Source organism: Phycodurus eques, chromosome 1, assembly GCF_024500275.1.
Source record: "Phycodurus eques isolate BA_2022a chromosome 1, UOR_Pequ_1.1, whole genome shotgun sequence".
Lineage (NCBI taxonomy): Eukaryota > Metazoa > Chordata > Actinopteri > Syngnathiformes > Syngnathidae > Phycodurus > Phycodurus eques.
The window spans coordinates 24,907,508-24,925,375 of record NC_084525.1 but is presented as its reverse complement, the minus strand read 5'-3'; the positions used below and the strand labels follow the sequence as shown (position 1 = coordinate 24,925,375).

Here is a 17,868-nt window from a genome sequence, read left to right as displayed (position 1 = left end):
GAGTGTCAGGCAAGGGGACGGGGGAAGGGGTTTTGAACGACCTCATTCACCATTCATGTACTGTGGCTATTTCAAGTTTGTGAAGTCAAAGAAAGGAGATGGCGCGGGTGGGTTTGTTTTGGAACAAAGGCCTTTTGGAACAAACGCACCCCATATTGTAATATCTAAACTCTGAGTGGGGGCTGTTAAGTGCGGGCCTGGTGATTAGCATTTGTGACGCCATCAAAGATGAAAGAGCAAAGGAACATTTAAGCTTGAATGTTGGCTCGAGTCGGGGAGGAGTACGTGTGGAGTACTTGGGCACGCGTTGGAGCGGATTGCAGCTCTTGTATGAATGTGCATTTTTGTTACCGCTTGTTGTAATAAAGCGACTGTAGTGCATCAGCGACTGTGTCATCCTTGACCACAAACTAGGGGATTACAATATTTGTTGTGTCTGGCACAACACTGTTACAGATACTCAGGCACCTGACAAACCGTTTTCAAAAAATATCGCCGAATAAATACTTATCATTAACTGAAGAAAGTTTGATTTTATTTGAGTACTAATTTAATTTTAGTATTACTGTAATTACAGTAACAAGTTTGCAAATCAATGGCAATGCTATTGTTTTTGTACAAGAGTACATGCTTGCTGTGTTAGCTGATAAGCTCACTGGTCAAGAACAAACTTAACTATATAATAAAAATTAATACATGAAAAATAGAAAAGAGAACTTACCCTATGTACCTACCCGCAGTCAGAGCAATTCGCTCACGTCCTTTCAATTTCCTTTCTGCTGAGTCATGTTGCTCACTTTTTTTCTCTTCTCCTAGCTGGCTTAATTTTTTATTAGTAACAGGGTTGCATGTATGTTGAGAGCCAACTTTAGAATCAGAGCACACTTACTATTATTTAAAATATGTCTGTGATGAAACAATGTTTTAACAATTACAAGGAAGACATCAACAAAATCACACCCCAAAAAAAAATGACACTGTCAACAGATCAAGTCTTTATTGCTGATTGAATGCATGTTGACAACAAAAGAAGACAATCATATTCGGCAGCAAACTTGCTGTCTAAGATTACGTTACAAAGGACAAACGTGTGTTTTTCAGCAGGTCAGAATGATTAAAAAATAGATGTGGCAGAAATTCAGACAAAGTTAGCATGATCATGGAGGGACTGGCTAATTAATTTGGGAGATATTAAATACATTAAAATACATTAACCTTGGTCATGGTAGCATACTAGCATCATTTGGGTGGTTCTTTTAATGGACATGCTGTTTGGCAAACTGTTAGGCCATGGTGGATGGTCTTTTGTCTTTTTATCTAACCGAGGAGGTTATGAAGCTTGACGTTTCTGTCACATAACAACACAGACTGCTTGAATCGAGACGGACTGAAGTCTATAGGGCAACCAACCACATTCAATAAGCCTTCACACTTCAACTAAAAACCGGATAATGGCGGTTGGGTTCCCAGTCTGTCTCTTTTGTCGTGGCTACTCTGCCTGTGGACATTTTTGCGCTTTTCTATGTACAACTACATACGACAGCCACTCAATTTATTCTCATCACTCACAGGTTTCCCTGATTCATTTAGATTTTTTGCCCCCGAAAAATCAAGAAAATGAACCTTTTAGGGTATAGCTGACGGGGAAACCCCTAACACAGGAAGTTTTTGTTATCGTTCTCAGTTCAGTGGTAAACACTTGTGTTCTGACACTCATATGTACCTATTCTAACCTGTGATTTTTTTTTTGTTTTGGTGGGGGAGTTTATGGTATTATTTGAACCAAGTTTGGGGCAATTACAGTTGTCTACTTTTAACCTGCACAATTTTGCAGGGGGAGTTACAGGTGTCATATAGTGGTGCCTTGCGATACGCGTTTAAAATGCTTGTGTTTCAAATAATCTTTCCCTATCAAAATGAAGGCAAGTGCCATTAATCCGTGCCAGCTCCCCCCCACCCCCAAAAAAAAATATAATTTGAAATGTGTTTTTCAATAAAGAAATGAGCACTGTAATATGATTTTTCAAATAAAAAAATAGAGTAATATAGATCAAATGTAAAGCGTTAAAACAGTTTGTGCATCATGATTTAATGCATCCAATCAATTCATGTGCTGCTCCTTCTGGTGTGTGAGCTATGGCCACCGGGGGGCAGTATAATACAGTCAGACAGACACATACAGTATGAAGAGGAGTCACCACTAATCTTTTTGGGCCTTTTCGGAAAGTCCAATCTCCTAACCTTTATGCCACCTTTCCTAAACCTTTGTTGTAATACATCAAGGGTTCAAGGAGAGATAAAAAGGTGCTTCCTTTGGAACATAGGAAAGGACAGCACTGTTTCAATTGACTTTAATTCCTCTGAGTGCTGTAATATTGTCTATCTACGTGTTCCTCCACCGTTTATGTTCAAATATCCATAACACCGTAGCTATCAATGCTATAGGTTAGCCTGTTTATGGAGTTTTCCATGATGTTTTCGTATTAAGCTAGCGCTGGCATTCCTAAAGCAAAGTTGTTTGGGTGTTTCAAATACACAATGTTTGTTGTATATCAAGTTTTAGAGTAAACTTCAACTGGAAGTGGCATTAAACAGCTTGTAGCCTCTTTTTGGAAGAATTGTTCACTATTTGTTAAAGTGCTGCTTACTGTGAAGTGAGTTAAGTTCACTGCCACCATACAGCGCTCATATCTCAAGTCTGCGCTCTCAAGTCGAAACAAGAAAAATGATCAGAACGACGACTCATATCTCGTAAAACTCGTAAGTCAGGTCACTCGTATCTCAAGGCGCCCCTATGTTAACCAGCACAACTTTCTAGGGATTAAGTTAGTTTTATTTGCACAAGCACAACTTTGGTGAGGAATTTACGTTAATCATATTTTAAGCAGTGCAATGTTTGTGGGATTCACAGTCTTATTTTAACCAGGCCAAGCGAATAGTAGAGAATTTGATGAGTTTTTAGTTTGACAGGAGAGGATCAGATATTTTTGACCCAATTCTATCCATCCATCCATCCATCCACCCATTTCCAACACCGTTTATCTTGGTTAGGGTCGCGGGGCGCTGGAGCCTATCCCAGCTGACTTCGGGCGAAAGGCGGACTACACCCTCAACTGGTCGCCAGTCAGTCGCATAGCACATATAGACACGGACAACCATTCACACTCACATTCACACCGTCACTGAGTGGGAACTGAACCCACACTGCCCGCACCAAAGTCAGGCGAGTGTACCACTACACCATCAGTGACTTTGACCCAATTCTAATGTATGTTATTATACATTGCAATGTTCCAGATTAATTGAGGTATTGCAGTATGGAACAGTTGTCCCATATCATCTGTATAATTTGTTGCAGTAATTAAGGGTTACTTTGTGGTACCTTTCGAGGGCATGTATGCAAATAAAGTATGAATATCCTGACCACACAAATAGAAAACATTGAGAGACTATAGTGTACTGTACATTTTTGTTTGGCTGCGAGTGGAATGTAGATCATATTTAAATATGTGATAATAATGTCACAGACTAGCTTTCATTCTTATGAACCTTAATTTTTGGCATTTTTGTGCATAAAAAAAGAAAAACAAATCAAAACATATGAAATCTGTAGCAGCGAACAGTGCATGCATGCAGGCTTTTGTTTACATATTTGACCAGACATTTAGCATGCTAGCTAAATATACAATTCATTTTTAAAGCTATGTCTGACGTGCTATTTAGGATACATAAGCAAAATAAGTCCTTCATTTGGTAGCAATTTATCAAATAAAAAAGATATATGTGTTAATTTCAGGGAAACGTCAGCAGGCCTTCTTCCCATTAATACCTGAAGACAAAATACAGCATGATTGTACGCGTGTAAGATCAAACCAGCAGTACAGAGAGGATAGTATAGGAATACACAGTACCTGTAATAATTGGGTTTGAAGGGGCCGTTCTTGTTGAGGCCCATGTACTTGGCCTGCTCGTCAGAGAGCTCTGTGAGGTGAGCGTCAAAGTTGGGGAGGTGCAAACTGGCCACATACTCGTCTGCAGGGAAAGAGTGACATCATCAAAGTTGGGAACATGCCCAATCATCAAATCCAATTTCACTTTTGTGGTACAAAAATGATTATTTGTTCACAGTAATACATTTACATGCCGTTTTTTTTTTTTTTCTGTGACCAAGCGCATCACTCTATTCACTGGTATTTCAAATTATTTTCCCAAGTGAAATGAAACCTTATTGCAGTAATTTTGCCTTTGTTTCACCGCACGCTTGCTTTCTTTTATGTTAAGGATTAGATTGTTGTTGCGTTGCTTGTCCAGAGGCTGACTCCACATGGGGCCGCAAATTCCCCATACAAACACCAATGATTGACATGCCATGACACAATAGAAAACCATCTCACGAATAAATTATTTGGAGATCTTTCCAACAATGCTGCCTTGAGCTTTCACACTTAATGCACATCCGTGTGTGTTGAAGTCATAGTTATTTGAAGGTTTATAATTACGGTAACATTGATATTAATTTCGGTGAACCCCCTTAAATGTGAGCATTAAGCTAGCGGACTTTAAATAACTTTAATTAAATGCTTTGGTTGAATATTTTGGTGTTGAAATACAATATCTTTCATTCTCTTTTATTTTATGCATCAGTTTTACAGTCAACTTCAACTGGGAGTGGCAAATAAACAGCTTGACGCAAGGACACTTAGTCTCTTACTTGGAGAACTGTGTGAGTGTGTCTGTTTCCTCAAAGTGATGTTATTCGAAAGTCTCCTATTTCTTGACAGCGAGATAGTAAGAAAGGGCACTACGGAACACTTTAAAAAGTCTTTTAGTAAGTTTGTGTGCGTGTTTTAAGTGTGAGTATAAATGTGTTTAAAGAGAGTGAGAAGGGTAACACTACTTTTGTTTTTAATTCATTAGTCTATCTTGATTGTCACCTACAGGGAGGGGTGCACTGTGGATACTTTTTGTAACATTTTCGTTTGGTTGTGTGCAGAGGGATTTTTCTACATACAATAGCATGGGTGACTACATATAGTATGTACGTCTATGGTGTACGGTACACCGTGTTTTGTTTTATCGGACGTCTTTACCCATTTTCTTGGGCAGGAGATACACGTCCTGCTTGTAACGTCCCTCTGGAGCATTGAACAACTCAATCAGGGCCAGTGCCTACAGGCAAACACAAGAGCCAGACAGAGAGAGAGTCGCCAGTCATAAACATTGCAAAGAACAACCTGATATCATGTTGTTTACGGATCCCGAGACATGACAAGGGGGGAGGAGGGGAATGGTGGCCACAAAAGTATAGATATACAGTGGAGCCCCGCTATTCACAGAGAATTTTAACCCAACTAAAATTGATGGCCCCCGGCCTCACTAAAGATGATACCAGTAAAATTTGTGATAATGGAGAAAGTTATAATTGGCTATATTGATAGTTTAGGTGACAAATATACCACAAACTATGATCTTAAAACACTTTAATAGCATTTCCTCCACATACAAACATCTTTAAAAATGACGGAACTCTTAAAAATGCAGAACTGTACAATACAGGCAACAATTTACGGCAAATCACTCATCTCTCGCTGGTGTCTGCTTGCTCTGTGTAGTCAAATCGCCACCTCCCACTCTCCACTTCTGTACTTCCAGTGGAGCGTTACCAAAAAAAAAAAACTTCCAGAAACAAATTGCCTCCTTCGCCTCTTCACCCAGCAAGCTGCTAACTAGCTGTCTAGCCTGTTGCCAGCACCGGTACCTCGACAAGATGGTTTATATAACGTTAACAACAGTTGGTGGGCGGATATCTTATTCAGATGATGGATAAATGCTGCTGGACAGATGCTTGAGGCAGAGTGCTGATGTTTTTTTATCTGGCAAATTAGGTCAGCACTGTAAAGATGACTTTACATCCTACGGATGAACATCAGACTGCCAACGAAACATGACATTTTAACAACTAACTTCAGAACTGTTCTCCCAAAGTATATACGTACACAGCAGAGATGCACCGAAATGAAAATTCTTGACCGAACGCCGAAACACCGGAAGAAAGTATCAATCAAATTGAATTTGTAAGCGCTTTTCATACAAAAAAATGCAACACAAAGCACTTTATATTTATTAAAATATAAAAATAAATCAAACCCGTCAATTAGTGGTGCGCAGTGGAAACCGTATAATCAGGAAAATATATAAATTTGGACGAAGGTACAGATTAGGATTTAACTGACCAATCGCGATAAAGCTTATTGATGATGTAAGTGTATCTGTCTCAGTATAAAAATTGCTTGTGCATGTCTGGTCATGGAGCTCACAGGCAGCTTTTTTTTTTTTTTTTTTTTTTAACCAGTTCCAAGCTGGTTAAAAGACAAGCTTTACGAGCTGCTCAGAAAGGAATATGGGAATGCTCGCTTGTGGTGCAACAGCCAGCACAATACGAACAGCGCCAAGATAGATAGTGGCTAACACAGTGCAGAACATCTTGGCATTTTGGTTGAAAAAAAAAAAGCCATCCGTTGATCAGCTGGTTCACACTGGAGGAGAAGGCACATTTGTTAGTTGCGAACGTGTACATGTACCCCGGGACTGGCAGAGCAGCGCAAGAGTTGGGGGATGAAAAAAAATAAATAAATCTCTAATCCTCGCCTGAGCGCCTCCATGGCAGGTAACAAGCAACACAACATTTCTGAAAGTACAGTGAGTGGGGCCCTGATAAAATGTACCCCGATATAACGGATATAGGATTAACCGGACCGTCGGGACTGAACAATGAGTCCAAAAATAGTTTCTATTTGGTACAGTAACATTTTATTGTCAAGTCGTTCACCTTTGGCAACAGATTTTGAACTAAGATGCACACTAATTCCTCGTGGCTCATGAAAGTGACTCGCCGATGTTGAGTACTGTACGTCAACAATGTCACCATAACCATGCACACCAGCGTGGTATGTTTGGATAAGATGTGAAACTTTCAAACATTTTCAATTCATTTCATTATCAAACCGTGACTGCAGGCAGTGTGTAAAATAGTGACATCCCAGTCAATTCTACCACATAGTCAACAAAGCCCAATGGGCATTGCTTGTTAATAGCAAACATTTCTTAACTATGAAGTTTACAAGTTTGCATGTCGGCCGCAGAGTTGGCAGCAGTAAACAATTATCAAAAGTCAAAAGTAAACACTTTTTTGCCATGATTTTTTAATTATTTATTTTTTGGTTTTTACATGAGTATGTTTTCTGCTAATAAAGTCGGCTTACGTTCTGAAACCAAATCTGCGTAAGGGTGAATTTGCGCTAGCCCAACCACAAATGAGTGGGGGTCGACTGGAAAGTCAACCCCTGCTTACTCGTGATTTGGCATTCGCAGATAAAAAAATTTTTTATAAACCTATTCTCCATTGTTCACTGGAAAACTGTTTTTGTGCTCAGTCCAAAGCCATGTCTCACGTTAAAATTTTGCTTTGGCGCCTCTTGGTGGCAAGCAGTAGCTTTGTCTAGTAGAAAAAAAGTGCTTTAGCACCATCTTGTGGTAGCTAAAGGCAAATACAAACCTTTTTGTATGAGCATCAATTACACAGGATTTCCACTATTCATGGCAGGGCTCAGTCCCTATCGCTGTAACATAGCACACAAAAAGCTCATTTGTGGCCACAAAATACTCAATGGTCGGCTTAAGGCACTGTAAAGTAATTTTTATCTGTTTTTTTCCCAATACTGTACATTAAAAATGTTAGAAAATACGTGCTGAAAACATGCAAAGACTGAGAACAATTTAGTACTGACTTGTTGTGAGTTGTTGTGTGTAGCATGGGTGGGGCTAAAAACTAGCCCATTGACCTATCTTTCTGGCTTTCGGCCCTCCCCCACTACTGTAGATAAGAACCAAGTGCCATCTGTGGCTATTTGGCGCAATTGCGAATTACTTAATAATAGCTTGGCCCGTTTCTACCACTACATCGTGTAGTTAGCCAACAAGCTCTAAAAAAATGCATCTTCCCTGGGGCTATGTGTTATTTGGACTACAGTGTCTCTGTTGGGGTGACCAATCCGCGGGGTGGGTGGTGGCATGTTTGGCAGCCCAGGGCCGATCTGTGGGGCCCGCTAGCTGATACTGGCTAGCACCTTGCTCAGTGTTGCTGTCTGTGTCACATTACAGAGAACCTCAAGGAAAAGTTAACTGTTTATTGAAAACAGCGGCACACGTTTTTTAGCCTGTAGTTGACTACAGACACCTGAGCACATAGCGTGCTAACGAACATAATCAACTTATTGACAGAAGAAGGGTTCGTCTCCTGCGCCCCCAGAGTCCTAAAGCTCGAGGGCGGCCCTTATTTTTCGTCATTTTAGAGGCTTTTTTTTTACATAAATGGTGATTTCCTTTTTTTTTTTCATTCAAATTTGGCATTTTTTAAAAACACTTCTCTGTGGTGTGTGAAAATTACAAAACATTTATTCGGTCCCTTTAATATCATTCCCATGAACAACTTGAACGTGTGGTTAAGCAAATGGAGCGCACCTTCACTAGAAACTGCAATAAGTGAGGTGCTCTCACTTACCGTTTCTCGATATGCTCCCTTTGCTTATCTAACTGTCCAGGAATGATATGAATATTATTAATTTGTATATTCTGTGTACATTATACCTACTTCGTGGGCACAAATTAGCATTTTGTGCTCACGTTATATCTATAGTTGTGGCCATAAATTCACTTCCATGTCAAATGTCTGGGGTTCCGTAGTGGTGTATTGAATGCACAGCGAGCGCACAACGGCCGACCTGAGTGGTCGCGGTGATGGACAGCACAAAGGTGGGCACTGTGGAGCAGCTCAGATTCAGCAGGCGACCCTGAGAGAGGAAGCAAACAACCCAAGATGGAAGCTAACACGATGATTAAAACTACTAGCGCAATCCAAAGCAATGTAGCCGATGATCCGTTACCTCGGCCAGAAGCACAACTCTCTTCCCATCCGGCCAGATGATGTGGTCCACCTGCGAGCGGACCCGCTCCCAGGTAAGCTCGTGGCTGCGCAGACTGGCCTGCGTGAGGACGATCAAAGACAATCAAAAAGTCGACGAGAGGACCCCGGACAAACGTGTAGACGTTTACCACATCAATCTCCGTGTTGGAGTGACCCATGTTGCACACCACGCAGCCGTTCTTCATGCGGTCCAGTTGCTCTCTGGTGACGACATTCTTGTTGCCTTCAGCACCAGAAACACAAGAAACAATGGAAACAAAATAGTAACACGATGGAGCCAACAGGTCGCAGGTCCAAGTGCACCATTCCTATTTTAGGCCTCTGTCACCGTTTTTTGACTGTCTATTTCAGGACTGGGCAAAATATCCACCAGTCCATTGTTTGTCTATATACTGTGTGTGCCATTGACATTGCCTGCCGACCAGCCCAGGGTGTACCCCGCCTCTCTCCCAAAGTCATCTGGGATAGACTCCACTCACATGAGACCCTAATGAGAATGAGCGCTATAGAAAATGCATGCAGGAAAGTCACATTTCAAACGTGTGCTTTTTCCTCTCTATTTGCTTTCTTACCAGTGCAAGTGATGACCACGTCCATCTGCCGGATGACCTCGCTCAGTTTGACCACTCGGAAGCCGTCCATGCTGATCGGGTGTGATTACACAAACATTGTCAACAACTTCAAACGATCAGTATTAGGGCTCGGCAATTCATTAGTTTGAGCTATTAAAACCAGTATATTATTAGTGGCTTACACTAACTAGCTAGTTTTAAAAAAGCACTGTCAGTGTTGAAAATGTTTTGACTTTTTTGACCCCTCTCGAAACTATTTTCTTAAAAAGCGACTAGTAGCTTTAGATTCCCACTAAGAAAGTGACGTAATGAGCGGAATCATTATCAATGTCTTGCGTATGACAAGAAGGGAGCCCGGTGGAAGGCAATTGCACTGAACATTGCCAAAGGCCCTTATTTTGAAATTATCTGTCTTATGTATAATGATAAATAAACATATAAAACAAAAGCAAACCTTGTTTTGAACAATGTCATTTGCTTTTTCTATATGCAAAGAGGAGAAAAAAAATTGGTAGAATGTGAAATGGGATTTTCGTGAAAAAGATGGGAGATTCCTTTTGAAGGCCATATCGCATAGCCTAGTAGGCATAAAAATAGTAGCAGATACTTACCATGCCTGCAGGGCGCAGATGGGGTCGATCTCAGTGATGCACACGATGGCTCCCAGGGCTTTTAGAGCCGTGCAGCAGCCTTTGCCCACCTACACCACATACAGGGGCATCTCAATACATTTGAGATCAGAGACAACTGTGGTTGTAGAATATCAAGCTAAACATTGCTTTTTACTTGCATTTGTTCCTGTCCATATTGTTATGAGTGTGTGCATTAGCTATAATGTATGGTTGCTATTTGAATTTATTTCATGAAATTGTGACTGTGGCCTGTGTTTTAAACAGTGGCATTCCACTCATGTTCTTTGTATATTCAAGCAATTTCGTGACTTACCATATGTATGAGTTAAGATGACTCTCTAAGGTTTCTTTTTTTTAAAAGAATAAGTGCACCTTTGAGGTTATGTGAGTCATTGTGCCACATTAAAATCAAATAGGCAATACAGTTAACTGTATCAGATGTGAACGTGAGTAACTTCACTACTCTGACCTATAAAAAATTTTTAAAAAATCTGTGATGCACAGAATCTGCAATAAATTAACCGCGATAAAGTGAGGGATTACAATTCCAAAAGTAAAAATAGAAAAGTAAGAATTGGCGCCCTCCGGTGGCATTTTTGTGTCAAGAACAAGTGCTAAAGTAAGTCAAGGAGCTTCATTTAGACATAAGTAGTGCTTTGCCCCCACCCTGTGGCATCTATAGGCAATTTCAAACCTTCCAGGGGGCTGTCAATTACTCGCACATTTTCGCTCTTTGCGACAGTGCTCGCTCCCTCTTCCCCTCGAATAGTGGGGGTTCACTGTACTGAATTGTTTTTTTTTTCTTTTTGTTTATCTGCTGCAAGCCATAATGATTAAAAACAACATAAATAAAGACTGGAAATATTTCTACCATGTTCTAATTTTACAATTACAACATAATAAATCATTTTTGAGATGCACATGTAAAACGTGTTTTCATGAGCATTTTAATCAATTCATAAAGAGAAATCACCTCTCCATAACCGCACACCACCACCTGTTTACCACCAAACATGATGTCCGTGGTCCTCTTCAAACTGGCAAAAAAATAAAATAAAATAAAAAATCAAATGAGTGAATTTGGGTGTTCGACAGCCGGATGGACGCTCACCCATCCAGGATGGATTCACGGCAGCAGTAGAGGTTGTCGAACTTCTGCTTGGTGACCGAGTCATTCACGTTCATGGCCGGGACGCACAGCTTGCTGGCTTTTGATAGCTGGTACAGTCTGCAACATGGCCACACGGGAAAACTCAACAATCTGTGTAAGCCAACTTGGAACTAATATGACCACATCTCAGAGATTCAGTTTGCTGTTGCCGTTTACAGCTACAGCTAATAACTGTACACACTCTGAAAGTGAACGGAATTGGTCCAAAGTCACCAGGAAAAAAATGAAAGCACTCCTGTTATGTTGCGGGTCAAATTGACCCTTTTAAAAGTTTAAAACATCAGAAAATGTACATTTGTGAAATTTCAGGATTAACCTAAAATAACATTTACAGGTCAGATTAATTTGACCAATGTCTAACTGTTCAATGTTTCAATTATTTTTGAACAACTTGCTGTTCGACAACAAGGCGCTGAGTGGCAAAATTCACAACAGGTGTTTGAGCCATGAAAATCTCCAAGAACGGCCACTTCTATGGCTTTCTGTGACGCCCTCAGTGTCTCTGTATCTCTTGACAACCTACAACCTGACACTGCGCCCAATTCTCGTGACCGGTGTAAATCTGGTGCGGCGGGCGGGTGGCGCAACTTTGCGTGAGGGAGGGGTTGGTAATTTCGTAGACCAGCACACCCCAGTGCACCTGAGAGTGGGCGGGCTGCTACAGCCAACTTCATTCACCGCTAATCAAGGCGGTTCTTCTCATTCCCTTTAAATGCGGCTCAATGACAGTCTCACATGGAGACATCTCTGTGAGGAAGAGGGTGATCCGTAATCGCAGCGATCTGTGCATGATTGGAACATTGTCACTGCTCTTGGCAACCAACAATGTGAGCCGGTTCCCTTATGAAATACAGAATGAGCTGGTGATAAACGCTGGTGACTTAAACATGTCCAGGGACCTCAGTATCTGTCTGCTTGTGCCCTGATCAAATTCACCAAAATCACATTAGACCAGCGGTCAACCTTGTGGCAGGAGTTAGATGTGGTCTGAGCATAAATGAATTGAGATCCCATGTCCAAGGACACAGCCTCTCTTGCACGGAACGCCCATCTTGGCACAGACCAGTCTGCCAAATTGGCAAACGCACAGAAAGTCTTGCGCTTACAATATATACAATAATATCAGGATACGCCGGCATTTGTGCCACACCGCAGATGCGCTGTCTACGAAAAATTGAGCCCAAAGTGTCTTGTAAGTCTCACCGGTGAACTCCGGTGACGCTCTCCTCGACGATGCCCCGCACTTTCTTGAACACGTTGGGGTACTTCTTGTAAACCCAGTGTGTCAGGTCTCCGCCGTCGTCCAAGATCTGAGGAAGACGGATGACAGCTGAAGGTCTCCTCGCTGCACCAAAGCCATACCGTACCTTACCATATTGGCCTGCCAGCCCTCCGTGTTGACGCAGCGGTCAATGCACCACCAGAAATCGTCCTCGGACTCGCCCTTCCAGGCAAACACGGGCACTCCTGCGGGAGGCGACACTCCATCACGATCAAGTTGTTAGACAGTTTCACAGTTACACACGTCTGTGTCTGCAGTGACATGATAAACTAAAAAAAAAACACCAACCCAAAATAAGAGTTGTTTAGGTTAAACTGAAACACAAGTTGATCGGACTAAAATGAAACAATAAAGATGAACAGGTTAAAATAGAACTCCATCCATCCATCCATCCATTTTCTGAGCCGCTTCACTTCACTAGGGTCGTGGGCGTGCTGGAGCCTATCCCAGCTATCATCAGGCAGGAGGCTGGGTACAACCTGAACTGGTTGCCAGCCAATCGCAGGGCAAAGACAAACAAACAACCAGTCGCACTCACATTCACACCTATGGCCAATTTAGAGTTGTCAATTAACCTACCATGCATGTTTTTTGGTATGTGCGAGGAAAACCAGCGTGCCCGGAGAAAACCCACGCAGGCACGGGGAGAACACGCAAACTCCACACAGGCGGGGCCGGGGATTGAACCCCAGTCCTCAGAACTGTGAGGCAGACGCTCTAACCAGTCGTTCACCGTGCCGCCTACATAAAATATGTAAAGGTTAAAAAAAAAACGAGCATAACAATTTAAGTTGTGCAGGTTATACTAAAACTACACAAAAAAGCTACAGAAATGAAAATAAAATTACAAAAGGAAATAGTTGTCTATGTTAAGACAAAACCAATTAAAGTTGCACAGGTTCAAAATATAACTACTGTATTTTCACGACCATAAGGCTCACTTAAAAGTCTTACATTTTCTCCAAAATGGACGGTGCGCTTTATAGTGCGGCGCGCCTTATGTGTGCACCGAGTTCCAAAATCTGTACATGTTGTTGTGTGACTTTAATGAGCGCTCCGCTTGACTGACCGCACCCGCGACCACAACCACACCTCTGACTTCTGCGTTAACCATCCATGAACAGGATGTGAGACGCATCTTCAAACAACAGAAGATTAACAAAGCGGCAGGCCCGGACCATGTGTCCCCATCCTGCCTCAAAGTCTGCGCGGACCAGCTCGCTCCAGTCTTCACTCAGATCTTCAACAGATCTTTGGAAATGTGCGAAGTTCCATCCTGTTTCAAACGCTCCACCATCATTCCAGTCCCCAAGAAACCTGCAATCTCTGGTCTGAATGACTACAGGCCTGTCGCTTTGACATCTGTGGTCATGAAGTCCTTTGAACGTCTCGTGTTGGACCACCTCAAGAGTGTCACAGGTCCCCTGCTGGACCCCCTGCAGTTTGCCTACCAAGCGAACAGGTCTGCGCATGATGCAGTCAACATGGGACTGCACTTCATCCTAGAACACCTCGACAGTGCAGGGACCTACGCGAGGATCCTGTTCGTGGACTTCAGCTCAGCGTTCAACACCATCATCCCTGAACTCCTTTCAACCAAGCTTCTCCAGCTCAGCGTCTCACCTGCCATCTGCCAGTGGATTTACAGCTTCCTGACGGGCAGGACACAGCAGGTGAGGCTGGGGGAGGCCACCTCATCCACACGCAGCATCAGCACTGGGGCGCCCCAAGGTTGTGTCCTCTCTCCGCTGCTCTTCTCTCTCTACACGAACGACTGCACCTCAGCGCACCCGGCTGTCAAACTCCTGAAGTTTGCAGATGACACCACTGTCATCGGCCTCATCAAGGACGGTGACGAGTCTGCATATCGACAGGAAGCGGAGCGGCTGGAGCTGTGGTGCGGCCGACACAACCTGGAGCTGAACACGCTCAAGACTGTAGAGATGATCGTGGACTTCAGGAGGCATCCTGCGCCACAGCTGCCCCTCACGTTGTCCAGCTGCCTTGTGTCAACCGTCGAAACCTTCAAGTTCCTGGGAATTACAATCTCTCAGGACCTGAAGTGGGCGACCAACATCAACTCAGTCCTCAAAAAGGCCCAGCAGAGGATGTACCTCCTGCGGCTTCTGAGAAAGCACGGCCTGCCACAGGAGCTGCTGAGGCAGTTCTACATAGCGGTCATCGAATCAGTCCTGTGTTCTTCCATCACAGTCTGTTTGGTGCTGCTACAAAAAAGGACAAACTCCGACTGCAACGGACAATCAAAACTGCTGAAAGGATTGTCGGTACCCCCCTACCCACCATTGAGGACTTGCACGCTGCCAGAACTAAGACAAGGGCGTGCAAAATCCTCTCGGACCCTCCGCATCCCAGTCACCAGCTCTTCCAGCTCCTTCCCTCAGGTAGGCGCTACCGAGCAATGCAAACTAGAACTAGTAGACATTCCAACAGCTTCTTCCCTCTTGCGATCAACTTCTAAAACACCAAACCTATAATTCCTTTGCAATAAGATGGCAATTTTTTGACTTGAGTTCGTTGTCACATTTCTGTGGGGCCAATTATGTATTACTCGTGCACTCACTGTAGTTGTCTCGCCATGCTGCACTATTTGCATATACTGGCCACTCATGCCAGAGTAGCATCTGCTCCATTTGCACACTGATTGAGGAGTATCTGCAACATTTGCACAACCAACATTGTCCCAGATTTTCGCACTACGCGTCACTTTAAACCGCATACACTCCTTGAAGTCTCAGCGCCCTTTGCACAATGGTCATTGCACCGGACTATTGCAATATTAGTCGTTCGACCTGCTCTAAGTGCTAGAGGACTCTGCATCTTTTTGCACAATTGTTTTTTGTCAATGTCTTTATGTCTCCAAAGTGTTCTGTAAATTGACTGTCTGTTGTACTAGAGCGGCTCCAACTACCGGAGACAAATTCCTTGTGTGTTTTGGACATACTTGGCAAATAAAGATGATTCTGATTCTGATTCTGGGAGCATTGCCTGCCGACACGCTGCTTATATAGAGGAAGGCGGAGGTGACTGAGGACAACATGCGGACGTAAAGGTGTAAGGGTGCGCGTGACAGAGGACGCTAAAGACACGCCCCCAGAAGGTATATAGTTCCGGTATGTGCATCGGTTTGACTAAGGACCCCCGAAAATGGCCCCTACGAAGAGACACGCTTACGAAGCACAGTTTAAACTGCAAGCTATCAGTTACGCGGAGGAACATGGGAATCGAGCAGCCGCGAGAGAATTAAAGATTAACGAATCCATGGTTCACAAGTTAAAAAAAAGTTTGTACAGAACTATCCCCAAAAAGTTTACCGGTTAAAATAAAACAAATAAAAGTTGATCAGGTTAAAATACAACTACCAAATAAAGGTTGTACAGGTTAAAGTAAATCTATCCAAATTCTTGTACAGGTTAAAAATAAAACTACCATGAAAAAAAAAAAATTGGCAGGTTAAAATAAAGCTACCCCCCAAAATGTGCACAGGTTAAAATTAAACTACCAAGAGTAAATAGTTGTAGGGGTTTAAAACAAATAAATAAATACAAATACAAATAAACGTGTACAACTTGTACTAAAAGTAGCAAAAATATTATACAAGCTAAAATAAAACTACCCCAAAACAAAAAGTTGCACAGGTTAAATTCCAAGTGGGCGGATGTCCGCGCTGGAACCTCGGGGATCTCACCTGTTTCAGCCAGAGCGGCGGCCACCTCATTCTGGGTGGAGTAGATGTTGCAGGCGGTCCAGCGACACTGAGCCCCCAGGGCCACCAGGGTCTCGATCAGCACCTGAGAGGCAACCGGAGCAAACAAAATGACTAAGACACCGGAAAGGATGCCGGGCGAGGCCAAGACGGAACCTACCGCCGTCTGAGCGGTGATGTGGGTACAGCCCACCACCTTGGCCCCCGCCAGAGGCTTCTCGCCCTGGGCTCTCTTCCTCAGGGAAATGAGGGCCGACATGTCTGGAGGAAGCAAACGCACGGATTGGATGTCAGTCAGGCAACAAAAACGACATGACGCAGCGGTGCCGAACCCCACACATGACATGCGAAAGACATTTTCATTTTGACCGCCACCTTAACTTAACAGTGTTACCAACTGACGAGTTTTTCCAGTTACAAGCTGTCACAGATTTGTTTTTCTTTGTTTTGCGAGCAGGGTTGCAAATTTCCGGCAATTTTCAAAGTTGGAAACTTTACATGGGAATTAATGAACATTTGCAGGAATAAACAATGAATTGAGTAAATTGAGAGACTCTTCTTAATAGGGAATTTAAATATAGCTGGTAAAATTATATTTTAGCATTAGCCTTACTAAAACAAGCCGATATCAACTAAAGGTCCCTATCTTTGAAAGAAGATGGAGACCAGTTTTGCACCTTATTAGATAGGAACTCCGTGTCCTTTTTCTGTTCTTATTCTTCTTTTTGTACTATAGTTTAAAAAAAAAAAACACCCAATTGTGAATGAAGGCCCAATCTCAGGACACTACTTTTTGACTATAAAAGTCCCCTCCCCTCAAAAAAAAAAAAACAACACGCCGATTTCATGCAAGTGCTGTGGTACCTTGATTTGCAAGTGCCTCAACAGGTTTTTTGAGTTACAAAGCTACGACTTCGTAATTTTTTTGCGTTGTGTCGCCAGCCACAATTTTACACTTGACTACAAAATGAAAACACACGCAAGGAGCTGCTGTCAGCCACAACTCACATTCAGATGCTCACACGTAGACCGGCCATGTTCCTGCTGTCCCTCAATGGGCCACGCCCCTTAAAGCCACACACATAACACTAGATCTGTTTTTGTGAGACATCTTTACATTTTCTTTTATTATGTTTTACTATGTTTTTATACAATACAGTACAATATAGTACAATGGTACCTTGACTTATGAGTGCACTGACGTACAAAATTTGAGTGACGAACGAGATTCAGTTACGCTGTTGCTCGAGTAAAGTGTGAAAATAAAAGGGAACAAATAAGGTCAAATGTAGGCAAGGACAGCTACCTTATTTACATTGGTGCTTGCTATTCGCAGAAAAAAAATCTATTTATGTTTAAATATCATAACTTTACATTAAATTGCCCCTAATTGCCAGTTACTTCATATACATTCCCATTAAAAGTTTCCAATTTGGAATATTTCCCAAATTCTTAGGTTTCTATTGACATTTATCATAAACGTTCCTGAAATTTGCCAGAAATT

The 17,868-nt window shown here is 42.5% G+C and overlaps 1 protein-coding gene across 2 annotated transcripts in view; it reads right to left on the bottom strand.

Moving 5' to 3' along the window:
• Positions 1–972: 972 nt before the first annotated feature.
• ahcyl1 (adenosylhomocysteinase-like 1) overlaps positions 973–17,868 on the bottom strand; it is a 28,612-nt gene continuing 11,716 nt past the window's right edge. For both annotated transcript variants that reach the window (XM_061684869.1, XM_061684879.1), the window contains exons 4-17: positions 16,525–16,625; positions 16,347–16,449; positions 12,731–12,825; positions 12,562–12,668; positions 11,299–11,415; positions 11,161–11,224; positions 10,167–10,255; positions 9,556–9,626; positions 9,112–9,206; positions 8,943–9,041; positions 8,781–8,849; positions 5,091–5,169; positions 3,912–4,032; positions 973–3,829 (exon numbers count right to left, since the gene is read on the bottom strand). In XM_061684869.1, the coding sequence (XP_061540853.1) occupies positions 3,823–3,829; positions 3,912–4,032; positions 5,091–5,169; positions 8,781–8,849; positions 8,943–9,041; positions 9,112–9,206; positions 9,556–9,626; positions 10,167–10,255; positions 11,161–11,224; positions 11,299–11,415; positions 12,562–12,668; positions 12,731–12,825; positions 16,347–16,449; positions 16,525–16,625 (1,217 nt within the window). In that variant the 3' untranslated portion in view covers positions 973–3,822. The remainder of the gene's footprint in view (positions 3,830–3,911; positions 4,033–5,090; positions 5,170–8,780; positions 8,850–8,942; positions 9,042–9,111; positions 9,207–9,555; positions 9,627–10,166; positions 10,256–11,160; positions 11,225–11,298; positions 11,416–12,561; positions 12,669–12,730; positions 12,826–16,346; positions 16,450–16,524; positions 16,626–17,868) is intronic.